The 19146-nt window shown below is 39.7% G+C and overlaps 2 protein-coding genes across 2 annotated transcripts; one reads left to right on the top strand and one right to left on the bottom strand.

Annotated features, from left to right (window-relative positions):
• The first annotated feature begins 4583 nt into the window (after nucleotides 1-4583).
• LOC130428129 (olfactory receptor 11A1-like) lies at nucleotides 4584-5543 on the top strand. Its single transcript, XM_056755995.1, has one exon. It carries the CDS (start codon nucleotides 4587-4589, stop codon nucleotides 5541-5543), a length of 957 nt encoding a protein of 318 aa, XP_056611973.1. The 5' UTR covers nucleotides 4584-4586.
• A 7636-nt stretch (nucleotides 5544-13179) lies between these two features.
• Nucleotides 13180-17095, bottom strand: LOC130428128 (olfactory receptor 52K1). The gene is made up of 4 exons (XM_056755994.1): nucleotides 16132-17095; nucleotides 13585-13685; nucleotides 13305-13522; nucleotides 13180-13258 (listed from the first exon to the last, which is right to left on the bottom strand). Exons 1-4 carry the CDS (start codon nucleotides 17093-17095, stop codon nucleotides 13180-13182), a joined length of 1362 nt encoding a protein of 453 aa, XP_056611972.1.
• Between the last annotated feature and the right edge of the window lie 2051 nt (nucleotides 17096-19146).

Genomic DNA, 19146 nt, shown 5'->3' with positions numbered 1-19146 from the left:
TAGTGTAAAAAAATTCAGTATTCGTTAAAAAAACATTGTTTAATCACGAATCAGAATGTTCATACATTGATGTTATTTTTGTTGTGCTGTTACGTTCATTACAAAGAAGGTGGAAAACAAACAAACACAGATGAGAGTCAATAATAAAGTAAACAACATTTAGAAGTTTGTAGCAAAGCCAATGTCTCTATCTGTATCTCTAGTTGTATTTGTTTTAATGACAAAAATATTTGTATTTTGTATTGTATTTGTATGAAATTACACCAGAAGCCCATTTTAAATTTACTTCTTTTTCCCTTGAGAAAAGTTTTTTTTTCATGTATTTTAACGTATTTTATTTTACTTTTATTTGTATATAGTTTCTTTGTTTCATTAATTTATTATAATTAATATTATGTCCCAATAATGTCTGTAAAGCTGCTTTGCAACAATACAAATTGTGAAAAAGTGAAATGAAACATGCCTTGAATAACTCATGCAATTATACAATTTTACAAAAAATAGAATAATCTTTGGTATCTCAACTTGTTCTGTGATGCATGCCAATGAAACACTAGGTTCCCTTTCTGTCGGTCTCTCGACGTTGTGTCGTTAGTGCTGAACTGCTTGAAACTCTTCAAATAGCAGCCAGCCGTCGCCCTCAATATATTTTAGAGTCTCCTGGGGCACATGGTGTCCTCAGCAGGGGTGATCCCCTTCAAGTTGATGCATATGAGACCACTCCAGCACTGGCAAGTCGAGTTCCCTGGAGAGTGGCACACCGACAGCAGGCATGTAGGCACCCCTCTCTGCTGACGCACCCTAACCCCTTGATCTACAATTACCTTTTTACGGACGCGTGTCGTGGTTCGACAGATGCCTCCCAGCAGGGTTGGGGTGCCGTGTGCAACGGGCATGCAGTGGCGGGTCTATGGAGGGAACCCCGCCTGCGTTGGCATATCAACTGCCTGGAGTTATTGACTGTTATGCTTGCACTGAATAGAACGCATCTCTCGTGCAGGACAGTGCTGGTCTGGTTGGACAGCACAACTACAGTGGCGTATTTTACCATCAGGGTGGTATTCTCTCACAACGATTACCATATGCCTCCTCCTGTGAAGTCAACAGGTGACGAAAACATCCTGGGAGACCTGAACCAGACAGCAGACGCACTCTCTCCACCCGCCGTGCAGTCCAGCTCATTGGGAAAGCATTCTCCGTGTCCACAGATTGTTCATGGAGTTCGGGCCTGGACACTCAAGTTATCCTAAGACCCCGGCCCGGATACGTGCCCACTGTTCTCACCACTTCCTTTCGGGACCAGGCGGTGAACCTGCAGACGCTCCCCACCTGGGAGGAAGACCCAACCCCATTGTGTCCAGTACCAATGTTGCGTCTCTACTTGGACAGCACACAGAGCTTTAGAAGGGTCAAGGCAGCTCTTTGTCTGTTCTGGAGATAAGTAAAAGGGAGGACTGTCTCAAAACAGAGATTGGCGCACTGGATCGTGGACGCCATCGATATGGCGTACTGGTCCCAAGATCCTGTGCCCACTGGCAGTAAGGGCACACTCCACCGCCCCTCCTCGTGGGCAATGGCTCAGGGACCACCCTCCTAGGTGGGTCAGTCTGCTATTTCCACCTCCCTAGGCATTCCATCCATCACCAAGCACTTCCTGATGGCGGGCTGGGCGGAGCAGCCCTGCCTCCTTAGGCCAAGTATCAGCTGAGTTATCTAGCGTATAGCTCTTACCAGACCTAGTGCTTTACACGTAGAAACCCCCCTACAGGTGACCACCACCTCTCGCAGCACTCCCTTACAGTCCGCACATTCTCCCATGCGTTCTCCCCCCTGGGCGACCATGGCCGGTGTTCTGCAGAGTTTAATTTCAACCCTTATCAAATGTATCTGACCAACTTAATCTAAGTATTCAGGACTACTTGAAAAGGGTGAGCAGGTGTGTAGGATTTGGGTTGGAACTAAACTATGGAGATCACTCCAGGACAAGAGTTGACTAGCCCTGCTGTACGATTTTGGGCTGTCCCAGACGAAAGAGTTTTACTACAGTCAGTAAGAGTACTAAACAAACACAGTGATAAATACTCAGCAAGGAAGATAATCTAGCAATACATTGCAATGCATGGTTATAAGCATGTGCCTTTTAAATAGAGGGTATGGACGTGTGTCACTTCACCATGTGAACCCCACGTGAGCACGCCAGAGCATGGCTCTGTGGGTGAAAAAACACTCAGCAAAAGGTCTGCATACAATATCAGGAAACGCAATTCTGCACAACATTTCAGTGTCCAGGAAGACTTGATTCCTTTTTAAGTCTTAGTGAAGTCGTAAGGATCACTGTCAAGTCCAGCTGCTTGTGAGTTCAGCAAATAATTGGCTATTTAAGTCCCAGTTTCTTTGTTTCTTTTTTGGTAACATGTGGCAGGGCGTGTCCCGATATGTTCACGTGGGAAAGTGACATCAATGCATACCCTCTGTAGCAGTGGTTACCACCCTCTTTTCCTTGGGCCCCCCGCGTACATATATGACAATCGGTGCCCCCCAACCCTCATGTATGTGTGTATGTGTATACACACATAATTACTACTCACACACACATACAGTATATAGATAGTAAAAATAAATAAATTAAATGAAATTACTTGTCTTGTCCTTCAAAAAAAACTTAATTTAAGTAGGTGTTGTTAGAGCATTTAAACATTTTCTTCATTTCTGACGAACAATCATTGCATTAACGTTGTAACGAGGAAGGCGGGACGAGAGCCATGAAGGAAAGCGAGTGATTAGTGTAAGCTGTGCATAGAACCGGTCTTGCATCTTAATGGAGGAGATTGGAAGTATAAAAGGAAGAGCGACAGGAATGTACGAGAGGACCAGGCCTGGATTTTTTATTATGTTTTTATTATGTTTACTATCCTTTTGTGGTTTGTTAATTTGAATAAAATTTGTTAAATGATTGGCGGTTCCCGCCTCCTTCCTTCCTTCCTTGAACTGTTTTACGACGTTATTTTATGTAAGATATAACTATTTTTGACTGCATTATTTTGGCATTGTAAGCAGTTGATTTTTATATAAAATGATAAGTTGAACATTTTATCCAACTTAAATTAACCTCAATGTATGTCAGCTCCTGCGCCCACTGCAACCACTGCTCTGTAGTACAAGCAAGCATAGAGGAAGTGGAGTGAACTCAGCATTCGGAAGAGGGCTCCCTCTGGTGGTGGGATGAATGAGTCTCTGACTGTGGTCTTACACATACAGTGCATCCCAATTTGATACTATGCAACATAAATAGTATTTGAAATAGAATTTGTATGTCCCAAATCATAAAGCATGCTGAAAGAGTATTCTCAAAGTGCCCAGATAGTGCTGTTTCTAGAGAAAATTCGGAGTGAAGATCCATGGACACTAAAACTTAAAAAAACTTAATATTACCCACAGCGCACGGAAAAGGGCAGAGTTTAGTAAAGCTTCAGTGCTTAGTAAAATTAAATAAGAGATTCTATAAATGTACAGTAAACGTTCCATAAAAATATTAAATAAATAAATAATCTGTATTTTGATGTTTGTGACAGTTAACGATCACAGTGTCGTCTAAGCAACAACAGCCTCTTCGGTTTTGAGTTAGTATGTCGCAGTGTGTGCATACTGTTTAGCTATGTGATAAAATGTATATTCCAATAAAACAGTACATACTTTTAGTGCATAGTACCCCCCCCTTCCATATTATATTTATACTGTATATAACAGGCTTTTTTTACAAACATGCAATAGGACAGTGGTGAACAGAAAAGAAAGCATCGATAGAGACAGGGCCCTGCGACCGGCCACTCGAGGTGGGAAACAAACTCAGGTCGGGCCGCAAGTGCACTGGCACTATATGTCGGTGTTCTAACCACAGTGCTTTAAGCACCGATACCTCTTACATTTTTGAGAGTCAGAAAATGTACAAATGCATCCGCAGAGGAATTTTCAGCTTCAGAATGGATGGCTGATTATTTTCAATGTTTGTTTGGAACTGTTATACACTGTAATACCGTAAATCTTATTAAAGTAGAAAAGTTTCTCTGATTATACAATTACACAAATTTAAGCAACATTTGTTTTCATGTCTATACTGTACTAGGTTATGATTACAGTTTTCAGCTTGAGCTACCAATAAAAGCATAAATAACTGACGTGAACAGTACATCATCACTCCCATGAGTGTCTGTCTGGTCTTATAAATTCAGATGCTTTACTGTACTCTACTCAAATAACCATGAAACTAGATATTTAGTAGTGTAGGATGGATTTAATTTGTTGTGAGGTAAAATTTTAATTTATTATTTTAATGATAATGATGATGGTTTTAATATATTTTTAAATATTTAAATCAAAATTATGAAAATTTGATTTAAATTTTATTTTTCAAAATATTTTAAAAGATATCCCAGTCGTTTACACTGAAATTTTATTTAAAAAAAATGCTGCTTTACTGATGATTGTAATGTCTTGCTTTATTCACAGGTACTCATTTGAAGGTTTCACCTTACCATTTGTGAATTAAATAGCAATAAGCTGATATTTGCTGTTAGTACCTGACATCCATGGGTAATTCAACACATTATACGACCGTTATATTGGCTGGTTACATTGATATAGGAAACATTAAATATTTATTTTTCACTATTTTGATATTATTATTTTTCGCAATCATATTTGCAAATCAATTGCTCATTGCAGTAATATGTAAAGATAGGTCTTTGCATGAACCTATGTATGTTTTATTATGCAGTTTGTCTATAAATGAACTGTATGGCAGCATTGGTCTGTTCCCATCACTTTTAAGCAACATGTTACTCTCGAAAACTCCTGAGATTTCACTCACATTTTGCCATGTTCAGATATTTGTTTTGTACACCTATGCATCAGCTGAATTCTGTAATTTAGCTGTTATGTCCTATGACAGGTACATAGCCATCTGTTACCCTTTGGAGTATCACAGAATAATGTCTCCTACCATGACTGTTACATTACTTGCATTGGGGTGGTCCATATCGTTTATCAAATTTTCCATCACTTTGTCTGTTAATGTACAGCTAAAATTGTGTGCAAATGTATTGGACAAGGTATGGTGTGACAACTATATGCTTGTAAAATCTGCATGCTCAGACACCACAGCAAACAACATCTCGGGCATTATCGGTACCACTGTGACTATTGTCGCACCTCTAGCGTTAATTTCGTTTTCCTACACACAGATATTAAAAATCTGCGTAATGTCTACAAGAGAAACTACCCAAAAGGCTATAACCACTTGTGCTCCACACCTTATATCACTACTGAATTTTTCTATTGGTTGTGTATTTGAGATTATCCAAAGCAGATTTGATCAACTGAACATGCCTCCTGTACTGCGTGTGATTCTGTCTGTTTATTTTCTTATTTGTCCACCACTCGTCAATCCTATCATGTATGGAATGAGGCTTTCTAAGATAAAAACAGCACTTAAAAAGATGATTTATCCTTCTGTTTGGAACCACATAAAACCTGTATCATTATAGTGCATAGAATGTGTGCCTTCAGAAAATAGAATAATTACACCAATAACATTGTCCTAAAATGTGTGTGAGAGTGGATAATGTTTAAAATATAAGAAAGAGTGTTGCAGTAATCTTCTTATGTCATATAACTAATACTTCAGTTAAATTTGGAAAAATTAAAGCTGAATGATTCTGTCTTATCTGAAAAGTACGACTTAAAAGGTCAAATTTATATTAAAAATTAATTTCAGTTCATGCTAAACATCTGCAATTATTCCCAATGTACATTTTTGTACTGTATTGCATTTTATTTTGTCATTTGTTATTGTCTATTTGTAGTATTTTTCTTGATTTGTCCTTTATTGTATATATTTTATGTTTTATTGTCTTTGTAATTTTTTTTCTGTGGACCATCCCCTCATCATTTACACGAGGACAAAATAATAATAATAATGATACAGTACTTGCACAAATTATTGTATAGATATACAATACACATGACAATAAAGATTTTGAATCTTGAATTGTGCTTACACACAGTCGCATATTTCTTGATGACAGCCAAATTAATCTTAACCAAAAGCGTATTGCTAAGAGATTACAAGTATTGTTTGTTTGTTTTGTATAAACAAATAATCTGTTCATATAATGATTTGGATTGAGTTTGTTTTAAGAACTAAACTATACATATTTGAACTGAACGAGACACAGGTGATACTAATCGATAACCATGGGAGCAAATGAGAAAGCATCAGAAAATGGACTAACTATAACATATGAACATGCATGGCAAACAGAACATGCTTGTGGCAATCATCCCTTGTATTCTTTGTACCCACTCTGTAAAAAATCTAAAATGTAAGCCTTCAATTTCTAAGTTAAATCAAATTAGCTTAATGAGTGAATTTAATTATATTATATTGAACAGACATCCCCCGTGACCCGAGGTAGTTCGGATAAGCGGTAGAAAATGGAATGGAGTGGAATGAACAGACATCAGTAAACTGAACTAACTTGTAAAATACAACTAGATTTTTTAAATTCAGTTCAATATAATTTGAGTTGAATTGACAAAAAAATCTAATTTGATTTAGCTTACAAATTTAATATGGCTGCAACTTTTTATAGCTTGTTTTTACAGTTTAGTTTTTAGGCCTTTCTCAATAAACATGTGTTAACATAAGTGTGTTCTTTTTTGCCAAGCCTCCCAAAAATCTTCCACAAGCTGGGCTTCAGTTTACACTGCAAGCAAAAATTGTTCATGCATCTTTAATAAATATCGTGTACAGTAAATACTGTATATATATATATACCGATCGGTTCCACCTATTTGGAATGATCTGCCTGCTACTACAAGATCTGCAGATTCTTTAGCCATCTTTAAGAAACGTCTGAAAAAACATCTCTTCCGTCAACACCTGACTGATCAGTTCTGACTTCTATTTTTTCTCTACTCTTTATAAAAAAAACCTCTAACTTATCTCTGTATACTGTGTTAGGTTATATGAAACCAGTCTTCTTTTTTGATTGCACTTATGCTTTTGTTGTCCTTATGCTGTCCCAATTGCTTCCATTGCTTACCCCACCTGTAAGTCGCTTTGGATAAAAGCGTCTGCTAAATGACTAAATGTAAATGTAAATGTTATAGAGAGCAAATACTGCAAATTTCACGTTCAATGTCGGGTCGGAGTATTTATTGCAATCATGTTAGCAAATAAGTTGCTCATTTCAGTAATATTTAAATATAGGTCCATGCATGAACCTATTGTGCAGTATCTCTTTAAATTAACTTTATGGCAGCATTGGTCTGTTTCCATTTGAAATTAACATGTTTTAAGCAAAATGTTATTCTCAAAAACTTGTTTCACTCACCTTTTGCCATGTTGCTATAGGAGACTGCATTTATTTGCTCGGTGGCTTTTGGAGTTAATCAATCATTGGAGTTTGGGTTCCTCCCCACAGAAGGGCAGTGTTGGCTTGCTCACCAGGAGATTCAATTTATTTATTAATTAGATGTTATTTATTAGAATGATCTTGCTCGTTCTATAAACATGATGCACTTTGCTGTGATTTACCCTTTCTGTTTGCCCCTGTAAAGCTGCTTTGGAACAATGCACATTGTGAAAAGTGCTATACAAATAAACTTGAATTGAATTGAATATTGAAACTGTGAAAAAACTGTTCAATTGGAGTCAACGAAGAAGATGCGACTCTCTATCTCAATGACTCTGCTGGAGCGGGGCTCTAGTGAGGCACTTGCCAGCCTGTGCGCATGGACAGTAGATGAAGGTGATTTTTATTGCATTTTAAGCTGAGCAAACCCAAGTTATGGTACAGGTCATGTCAGGTTTAATTATGGATAGGACATATGCTGTTTAATTGTGAAACTTCACAGAAAACCACGCCACTATCATTAATCTCTCGTCTGTCTGAAGCCTGTCAGACTGCGGAGCAGATGACAAATACAGCGTAATGTTTACTCTTGCTTACGTACAAAATGATCATGGATACTTTATTGAAGTTTATCATTATTTGCAACCTACACAGGATGTAAGTCAAATCATACGAGATGTTTTACTTGAGCACTTCAGCTTTAACATCACATAGGCTATTTGTGACTGCCACGAATGGGGTTTTACTCGCACATTCGCAAAATATGTTTATTTTCATGTCACAGACACGAATAGCAATACTAAACCAGCTTGTTTCACACATAGGCTACTTGTGTGTGTGTATTTATAGCCTATGGCGTAATATACTATGCGTTACTTTTCGAAAGAGGTCTCTACATTGCGTAAAACGCATTGGGGACTCCCGTTCTCTAAACCATACTGACACCTTATTGAATAACTCCAGTGGAAATTAAAATGTAACTGGCCAATGTGGTCCAAGACGGCGTTTAGGGGCGTGGTCGCCACCCCTATACATTAGATTAGATTAGATTCAACTTTATTGTCATTACACATATACAAGTACAGTGTAACGAAATGTAGTTTAGGTCTAACCAGATGTGCAATTAGCAGGTGCAGGATATACAGTGTGAATAAATACAGAATACAATATTAGGAAATATTACACCATCTTGACCACATAACCTCAGAACCTTTCTTCTTCACTTACCTTTGTGTGCTGCTGAGGATACACCTAGGAGACGAGGAAGAACTAGGATCCTCCTAGTCGTGTGTTCCAGCATGCCCATGTGTGCCTTATGTTCCAGGCCCATCGACCCACAAAACACACAGACTAACTGCCTACTCTGCCTGGGTCTGGCCCATACTGAGGAGATTCTACTGCCCACACTGCGAGTACCTTCCAGTGCAGTTGTGGAAGGCTCGGACAGTGGCCACCCTCAGAGATTTTGCTAGGCAGCATCCCGCCGCCACCAGCGAGCCGCTGTCAGGACTGTCGCCCCTCCCCCGGGGGAAAGCGCAGGTCTTCTTTGTCGATTAGAGTCCTGTTTGGCGTGTCAGGGATGAGCTCATGTAGCTGGCAGCTTCCGACAGGGACCTGTCTGAGTCCGAGAGGGAGCAAGCAAAGTGGAGCTCCTCTGTGTCCTCACCAGGCTCTTAGAGAAGCTGGCCAGCCCGGTTTATGAAGCCGCCACGGTTTCTCGATATTCAAGAGGGGGTTGTGATCAGGATCAGCCATCTTTGCCCTGGCAAACATTCCTCCCATTGAGCAGGTGATTGCAGCAGAATGAGCAAACCCTCCCTTAGGTTTTGCCTTGTATATACAGTTGAAAGAAAAAGTATGTGAACCCTTTGGGCTTACTTGGATTTCTAAATAAATTGGTCATAAAATGTGTTCTGATCTTCATCTAAGTCACAACAATAGAGAAACACAGTCTGCTTAAACTAATACCCCACAAACATTATACGTTTTCATGTTTTTATTGAACACAACATGTAAACATTCATAGTGCAGGGTGGAAAAAGTATGTGAACCTTTGGGTTTAATAACTGGTTGACCCTCCTTTGGCAGCAATAACCTCAACCAAACGTTTCCTATAGTTGCAGATCAGACCTGCACAACGGTCAGGAGAAATTTTGGACCATTCCTCTTTACAAAAGTGTTTCAGTTCAGCAATATTCTTGGGATGTCTGGTGTAAATCGCTCTCTTGAGGTCATGCCACAGCATCTCAATCGGGTTGAGGTCAGGACTCTGACTGGGCCACTCCAGAAGGCGTATTTTCTTCTGTTGAAGCCATTCTGTTGATGATTTACTTCTATGCTTTGGGTCGTTGTCCTGTTGCATCGTCCATCCTCTGTTAAGCTTCAGTTGGCGCACAGATGGTCTTAAGTTTTCCTGCAAAATGTCTTGATAAACTTTGGAATTCATTTTTCCATCGATGACAGTAATCCGTCCAGGGCCTGAGGCAGCAAAGCAGCCCCAAACCATGATGCCCCCTCCACCATATTTCACAGTTGGGATGAGGTTTTGATGTTGGTGTGCTGTGCCTTTTGTTCTCCACACATAGCGTTGTGTGTTCTTTCCAAACAACTCAATTTTGGTTTCATCTGTCCACAGAATGTTTTGCCAGTAGTGCTGTGGAACATCCAGGTGCTCTTTTGCAAACTTCAAACGTGCTGCAATGTTTTTTTTGGACAGCAGTGGCTTCCTCCGTGGTGTCCTCCCATGAAGTCCATTCTTGTTTAATGTTTTCCTTATTGTAGATTTGTCAACAAAAATGTTAGCATGTGCCAGAGTTTCTGTAGGTGTTTAGCTGACACTCTAGGATTCTTCTTCACCTCTTTGAGCATTCTGCGCTGTGCTCTTGCAGTCATCTTTACAGGACGACCACGCCTAGGGAGTGTAGCAACAGTGCTGAACTTTCTCCATTTCTAGACAATCTGTCTTACCGTGGACACATGGACATCAAGGCTTTTAGATATACTTTTGTAGCCCTTTCCAGCTTTATGTAAGTCAACAATTCTTGATCGTAGGTCTTCTGAGAGCTCTTTTGTGCGAGGCATGGTTCACATCACACAACGCTTCTTCAGAACAGCAAACTCAAAACTGGTGTGTGTTTTTTATTGAACAGGCCAGCTTTAATCAACACATCCAATCTCATCACATTGATTGGACCCCAGGTTGGCTGACTCCTGGCTCCAATTAGCTCTTGGAGAAGTCATTAGCCTAGGGTTTCACATACTTTTTCCACCCTGCACTATGAATGTTTACATGTTGTGTTCAATAAAAACATGAAAACGTATAATGTTTGTGCGGTATTAAGCAGACTGTGTTTCTCTATTGTTGTGACTTAGATGAAGATCAGAACACATTTTATGACCAATTTATGAAGAAATCCAAGTAAGCCCAAAGGGTTCACATACTTTTTCTTTCAACTGTATGCTGTGTAAAGTAAGGGAGCAGACAAAAAGTGCTGAGCAGTGTGTGACCTGATGGTGGTGCTGGTTTTGTGCTGTTCATATGTATATGTGCAGCCTCACTATCTAGTGTTCTTTTCCTCCGGCTCCCGGCATGGCGGCGTCCTGTTGTATACTGATACACGTTAGGTTTTCAGTGCTCCTGTATATGTAGAGCTAAGTCCCCTGTATTGAAAAATGGGGATCTGTGAAGCTTTAAGCTTCCCCGTATATGTATGGCAGCTGGTAGAGCTGTGTTATTATGAGTTCACCACGTCCCGGTCACTCTGTACTGTTCCCTATCATACTTCTGTTTGATTGGCCGATAGATTTGCCTATTACTCCAAAATGTGACTGATTACTACGCACTAGGTGTTGTCATCCAATCCAGTTTTGTCACAGATCGTTGTGATCTCGGTTGCAGTTGGCAGAAAGCGGCGGTGCTGGGAGAGGGCATTCACGAGAGCTGGATGTTGCTCCTCCGTCCAGAGTTACAGCTTTCCAAGGTTCTCTCACCCCATGTTGAATGATAGTCACCATCCTGTCGGACCTTGCAAATCATTGCACGGTTATTATGCGCCTCTTCACTACTAATAGGTCCTCGCTTTTGGCGTTCTATCATTTGTGGGGCATATCAGACAGCCCCTTGTATCAGGTGCTTTCGGCGGTTCACAGATAGTCATACGCGTTATTGTACCCCAACTGAGCCATATATTTGTTTTAATCCAGACAACCCCTCGTCATAAGCGATTTCTGTGATTCATGTGACCATTCTGAATGGGAACTGATTCAGAGAGCGAATTTTTTTGCGTCCCTGTTATTTATCAGCAGCCACTCGAGCCTGCGTTTGCTACACAGCTGGTACCACATGCTTGCTGTTGCTCTGTGTATTGCTTGTAGGACAGCTGGGTACAGAGCTGTAGCCAATCGGTTTCTGCCCATAGCGCTGTGCTGGCTTGCCATGCTTCAACTATTTCCCCACATACGGTCTTACACCTTGTATAAGGCGTCTGCGTTGTGTGAGCGGTCACGTTGTGTTACTACCGCTTGTGGACAGTCGTCTCTGTCTTCTTTGTTTGCTCGTGTCACGGGGTGACAAAAACCAGAACGGGACTAAGATCCTGGTGAATGCAGTTATTCAGGATTTTCCAGTGAACATCCATTCTATGCACTGTGAATCTGTTGCCATGGCAGCGGAGCTGATTGCCTGAGTGACAGCAGGTGTGGGGCAATTACAGAGAACGCTGTGGGAGGGACACACATTCAGATGGGGCTTTAAAAACAGAGAGAAAACAGACTGTGGTGTGGATCTCCTCCCGTGTGATGCTGTGTTTGTCAGCGGGCTGTTCTTTTTATTGAGGCTGGGCTGTGGAGTGGTGAAGATTGAAGCTGTGGAAGAGAAAGGAAGGAGTGAAGGATTTGTCAGCGAAGACTTGAGGAATATCGTCAGCAGTGAGAAAGACGCAAGTGATTAGTATTGGATCCGTTGTTTATATACACTAACACTGAAGTGGTGTGGAGAGTGAACTATTACACCGAGTGAATTGATGATCTGTCTCCAACTTCTGTCCTCTCCTTGCCGAATGTGATGATCGCTGCACCGTTCTTCTACTTTCCCGGAGTGAAGTCAAGCCCTGATCGAGGACGAGATCCGATCTGGTGGGAGAAAAAGACCGGTGGGTGAGTGCTGGCCCGAATGCACGGTGTGCGAGTGGAATTGCAGTGCCTGAAGTGACGATTCACACGGTTTGTGCTGTGAAGTGAAATTGGTGTGTGGAGAAGTAATAGAAGTCTGCCGTGCACTCTCCTCCTACAGTCTTCTACCCGCTGTCTCTAAAGAAGGGTTTTGATAAAGCAAATGTCACAGGTCGGGGCGGGCCAAGCCAGACTGCACCCACCCCTGAAAAACCCGGGAACCACCTCGAGGAACGTGTCAAGGACCAGACAGACAAGGGAATAAAATAATACAGTTTATTTATTAAATTAAAAGATTGGTGAATTGGATAAGTCCTAATTAAAATCTTCTTGCCGCCCAACTTCCTGCTTTGAGAAGACCTGGCCCCGTTAATGCTGAGTGCTTCATATATTATTGAACTGTTGAAACTGTGCTGTGTCTGTTCCAGTGCTCGGCCGAAGTGAGCGTCCCGCTCAAAGAACCCTTCCCGCCCGGTGGTCTCCACACGCCCCTATTGGAAGCTTTTACCCTTTTCAGAAGAAGAGAGAAGGTATATCAGTTGAAAAGCTTCAAGTACTGTTGAACCGTTGAGACCTTGCTGTACTGTTCCAGTGCTCAGCTGAAGTGGAGCGTTCCGTCCAAAGTGTCCTTCCCGCCTGGTGGTCTCCACACGTCCCTATTGGAAGCCTTTAACCTGTTCAAAAGAAGAGAAGGTATATCAGTTGAAAAGCTTCATGTACTGTTGAACCGTTGAAACTGTGCTGTGTCTGATCCAGTGCTCAGCCGAAGTGAGCGTTCCGTCCAAAGTGTCCTTCCCGCCTGGTGGTCGCCACACGTCCCTATTGGAAGCCTTTACCCTGTTCAGAAGAAGAGAAGTGCTCAGCTGAAGTGAAGCGTCCCGTCCAAAGCGTCCTTCCCGCCTGGTGGTCTCCACACGTCCCTGTTGGAAGCCTTTACCCTGTACAGAAGAAGAGAGAGGTATATCAGTTGAATGTTCCATATACTGTTGGACAGTTAAACCTTGCTGTCTCGTTCTAGTGGCTCGCTTCCCCCCCACATCCGAGTACCTCCCTCCGGAGTAACACCAGTGACTCGCTTCGCCTCCGCATCTGCATACTTACCTGGCAGCAAGAAGAAGACTTTAATTAGGACTTATCCAATTCACCAATCTTTTAATTTAATAAATAAACTGTATTTTATTCCCTTGTCTGTCTGGTCCTTGACACGTTCCTCGAGGTGGTTCCCGGGTTTTTCAGGGGTGGGTGCAGTCTGGCTTGGCCCGCCCCGACCTGTGACACTCGGATTACTGCCCTTATCATGTGCGCCATTATAGCACCAGTCGAGTGCCGAGATGCTTGAACTCTTTGTAACGTCGATTTGGCCATTAGTGTAATGTGCTAAACAGCCCCAAGTGCAGTGTCTTGCTGCGGGGAGCATTGAAAGCTTGTTTGTTCACAAGGGTATAAACATATGATCACGCTCTCCAGACTCAGTCTCGGTTTGAGCTTAACTGTGAAGTACTCTTGCCGGGTTGCCGTTTCCATTTACACAAAATGGTTCCCCCTATCTGATAAAGTTCACCGTTTCTCTTAGCCGTTCCTATTAAGTCGAAGGACTCGAATGAACACCACAACTCCGAGTTTTACATTGGCATGTGTGAGACGAGGATGGTCGCATTGTTGCGACGTGTGTTGTATACACGATTGAGCGTTAGCCCCTCTAGAAGGTGTTTTCATGCTTTTAATTTGTGTTCATTAGTAAGTATATGGTACGGTGCACTGTCACGTGTCGGACATTTTAACATTTGCCCCTACGGTGGCGAGAGTGCTACAGCATACCGTTTCTAATATGGATGTTGTCGTGGCTATCGCTGCTTTTTATGCATGAATGTTCAATAGGGAGCATGATCTGGCATTCAGATCTGTGAGGGTAACAGAACGGCAGAGTCCCTTCGCCCTCTGTTCTCTTATCCAAGATTTAGCTATGAGAGTACTGGCTCTCCCTCTTGTCGATCCGATGCATGCGATCTGTTGAAGAGGCTTCCATGTAAATACCCCACTGGTTTTTGCGCATATGGGATTTAAAACGCTCTCCGTGCAGGAGGTTGAATGTGATAGTATGTCACACACAGACCGCATGAAGTACAGGAAAATGCTGCTGCAACCGAAAGCCAGTGGGCGCTCTTGTGCGGAATCTCTATACGCACGGCAGAAGATGACTATAATGCATTCAAGAATCTATGAAATGCCTATGGACATCTTTATATTACTGTTACTCATCAGGTATTTTAATATGATAATAAAGTTTATTTATAATGATCTTGTTTGACGTGTGTTGCTTTTTCAAATGCGTATTGTAATTGACTCAACTCGCACTACTTTCAGATCGAGCCGCCTTTCCTTCAGATCCCAGAGCCGTGCTTCACAGAGAAAAAAAAATCGACACATTGCATATCGCAGCCAGATTGATTTCAATAGGATTTAGTGGTATCGCGGTCAATTATCGTGCAGCCCTAAAACACTTTCTTAAAAAAGTCCCAAAATGTACACATTTAAAAAATAAACATGGCATAATGTAAATAAATTCTCACAGAATAATAATATGTGAATAACTAAATTTTCACAAAATGTCAGATTAACCTTATCATTCAAAGGCGACGATATGTCCCCTAGATGACCCAAGACATGTGGAAAGATGACACCAGGCCTTGCAAGGACTTCAGACTCTAACATGATTCCAAATCTGTATTTTTTGATATGTATGTATTTTATGTGTGTTTTATATTGTGCCCTGCTGGAATATAAACTCTGAAAGTGCTATAAAAATAAACGTGATTTGAATTGAATAAGTTATTCATTATGATTAAGGAAAACTAATTCTATTGTACGCAAATTAAATTAACATAACTTGAATTGGTTAAAATCAACCTCAGGGTGGTCAAAGTTTATTAACACAGTTACATGGTAAGTACACATGTATGCACATGTAGAACTGGACTGAAAAAAAAGTTCTACCAAATATTGACATTGAAGACAAGTAGTTTTCTTCCTGTAGTTTAATCATCTGTTCATGTCTCATCAAGCCAACATGTGGTGACCGACAGATTACAAAAAGTTAGTACTTTAAGCAAGTTCGCTTTTGTGCCATAATTAAAAGTATCTACATACAAGAAAAAAATATAAAATGTAAAAACAAATATAATCTAGGTATAGAAAATATCAAAATAGCTATGGGAAAAATAAATGTACTCAACACATTTTGACAAGTTTCATTAATACTTTCGACCAATTTTTTTACATTTACATGTATTTTATTTAATGAAAGTAGAATAGAGTTTAAACAATAACAGCAGTGCTATTTTGACATTTTTGTATGAAATGCATAACATAACGTTCAAGTTTTATAACATTTCTTACAGTACCAAACAGACCATTTCCTGTGTACTTTATATGATATATAAGATAGAAAGTGTTCAAATGATAAATACAAAAATAGATAAATAAATAAATAATTTATGAACTGTTTATACAGACATTTTTTTACTACAAATAAACACTAAATTGTTACAACAGTCATTTTGTTCCTTCCTTAACTTGACATCCATAGCAAAAATTTTCCTGTGCAAAAATGTTGTGAGACTATTACTGATCTCTTTTGTTCTTATCCCATAAATAAGTGGGTTTAGAAGTGGAGGGATGAGGATAAAATGAACTGACATAAACACATTGACTTCTTTTGAAAGATAGAAATTAAATCGATTATATATCACAGAAAATAGTGTGGCAGATGAAAAGTTTATAAAAGTAATCAAATGCGGTGTGCATGTTTGTAAAGCTTTCTTACGGGCACTTACTGATGCTTTCAAAGACACACGCAATATTTTGACATAGGATAAAATGACACATATCAAAGGTAAAACAACAAAAACAAAAATCAGACATATGCCATAAATGTCCCCCAGTGTACTTTTAACACAGGCAAGATTAACAACTGCCAAATTGTCACAAAACAACTTGTTTATTGTATTCCTGCACATAGGCAATCTTGATGTGAGATATACCTGTACAGTTTGAGAGCCGATCGCTAGAAAGTACACCATTAATAAAAGCTGTTTAATTTTACCCGGTGTCATGATGTTATGATATTGTAAAGGCTTACAAATTGAAACATATCGGTCATATGCCATAAGGGTCAATATAGCATAAGCACATGTTCCATAAATATTAACAGAATACACTTGCAGGATGCAGTCTAAATATAGTAAATATTTCATATCGGCAAGAAGATTCGACATTATTTTAGGAATTACAGCAGATGATCCAATCAGTCCATTAACAGCCAGGTTGAATAAAAATATATACATGGGTTTATGGAGAGTTGTGTCTATATAGATCACCATCATCAATGTCACATTTGCAAAAACTGTTGTGAGGTAGACGACAAAACAAAGCACAAAAACTCCATAATTTAGTGCACCAGGAGGTCCATAACCGGTCAAAATCAGAGTGATGTTTACACTTGGTAGAAGCATTTTTTATCTGTTGAAGAGAATGTGAAGGTAATGACAAAAGTCATTAAGGCATCATTATTCAAGGCACTACTAGATTAATACATTTCAATCAATGAATGGATTCACTATATATCCTCTTTTAAAGTACAGTTATAGTATGATATAGTAAATATATCAAAATATGACAGTGTAGTGTATATAATATAATAAAGTGATAGATATTATAGTATAAGATTTAATACTACAGTTATATCCCCTGGCAGCTTCAATATTACAATCCAATAATTATAAATCAAAAAGTCATAAATTCAAGTCAATGCATTGTGAAATTACCAAATACCTACAATAAAAGTTTGAGCCTTGCTGTCTTCTGACTTTAAGAGCTTGTGATTACCTTTATAGTACTTTATATTGTGTGCTAAAGACCCTCCTCCAATGGACTTGACGTGATAAAATGCCCTCCTCCAAAAAGAGGTTTTATTACCATATTGTTTAAAAATATATGAAATGTTTGGTATTTAAAAATAAATAAGATTAATGTGACATAATGTCCCTTGAAGTCTCTGGTTCATCAAGACATTTAGATTTTTGTACTATGATCAATATTATTATATATTTGTTATTTTAACAGTAAGAGTTGAGTTTAATTGTTACCTATTGAGTTCAACTTTGGAAATTGGTATATTCTGATCTAATGCTGCCATCAAATGCTATTAGAATATTGTCAGAACTTGGACATTGGCAGCCTAGCAAGTCATATTTATGACTGTGAAACTCAGAGATAATTCCCATTAACTTTAATCATGGAAAATGAAGACTGTCAACAGCTTCGTTGCCTTGTCTTAAAAAAGTCTTAAAAATGTACACACTCACATGACACGTGTGACATGACAAACCCATCGAAAACAATCCAGTCCGGTTCGGTGTGAAAACAGTGTTAATAATGAGTGCCTTCTAGTGCTAGCAAGCTTAAAACAAAATACTGTATTGTAATGTATTGACATGCCAGATATGTTATTTTTGTAGCAGCATGTCCTGTGTGTCAAGAGGCTGCTGTTGGGTTTTTCTTTGCCCCGGTTCATGTCACTCTGGAGCTGATGCAAGAAGCTTTGATATTCACATTAGTGAACAGTTTTATTGAGGGGGATGATAAAAATTACCTTTATAATCAACACTGTTCACTTTAAATATTTGGTCATGCCATTCGGTTTTGTCCAACAGCTTTGGTTATGTGCAAAACACACAGTGCATCACACTAGACGAAGACCAGAGTGTCTATGATGATCTCTGTCACAGTCGTCAGACATGGGGCCAGTTGCATAAACCTAGTCGCTAAGCTAAGACTGTGTCTTAACAACTAGTCTCACTGACTAGTAATTATTTAGGACCAATCAGTCTTACTTTTCACATTTTAATTAGACCAATCTACCTTTTAAGGTAAATGACTTTAAGAAGGTATAACCTGGACCATGCATGGAGCAGTGAAAGAAGATTGATAAGTCGTCGGAGGATGTGAGATGCCATCATGTGGAGGCAGTTAGTTCTGTGCTTTTTACCTAAACACTGTTGCAGACCACATACACAACTTTGTGACAATAATGCTGCAAAAGCGGTCTATCTCATCAAGTTATTCCACACTGCTCACAATTGTTTATTAATTGGAAACATGAAGAGTTCAAGTTGTTGCCTTGGCCTTCAGATTCCCTAGATCTTAAACTGAGCATCGCTTTGATGTTCTGGATCAACAAATATGATCCACTCAACCTTGACTTCAGGATTAGAAAGATCTGCTGCTAACCTCCAGGTAGCAGAGACTAAGCATGCCTCCGTGGATCTGAGCTGTTTTGGCAGCATTCTGTAGAAAAACAGCATATTAGCTCATAGTCATATTGTTTTGTCTCATCACTGTACTGCATATTGAGAACATCCAGATATTCTCCCCCTCACTAGATACTCATATGCATGTCAAACAAACTTGTCATTTCAAACCTGTATTAATTTTTTTATGCATAACACATAAAAGATATTCTTAAAAATTTCGGTAACCAAACAACAGCAGCACCCATTGACTT

The sequence above is a fragment of the Triplophysa dalaica genome, chromosome 9 (assembly GCF_015846415.1).
Source record: "Triplophysa dalaica isolate WHDGS20190420 chromosome 9, ASM1584641v1, whole genome shotgun sequence".
Taxonomy (NCBI): domain Eukaryota; kingdom Metazoa; phylum Chordata; class Actinopteri; order Cypriniformes; family Nemacheilidae; genus Triplophysa; species Triplophysa dalaica.
This window is presented reverse-complemented; position numbering and strand designations above follow the sequence as displayed.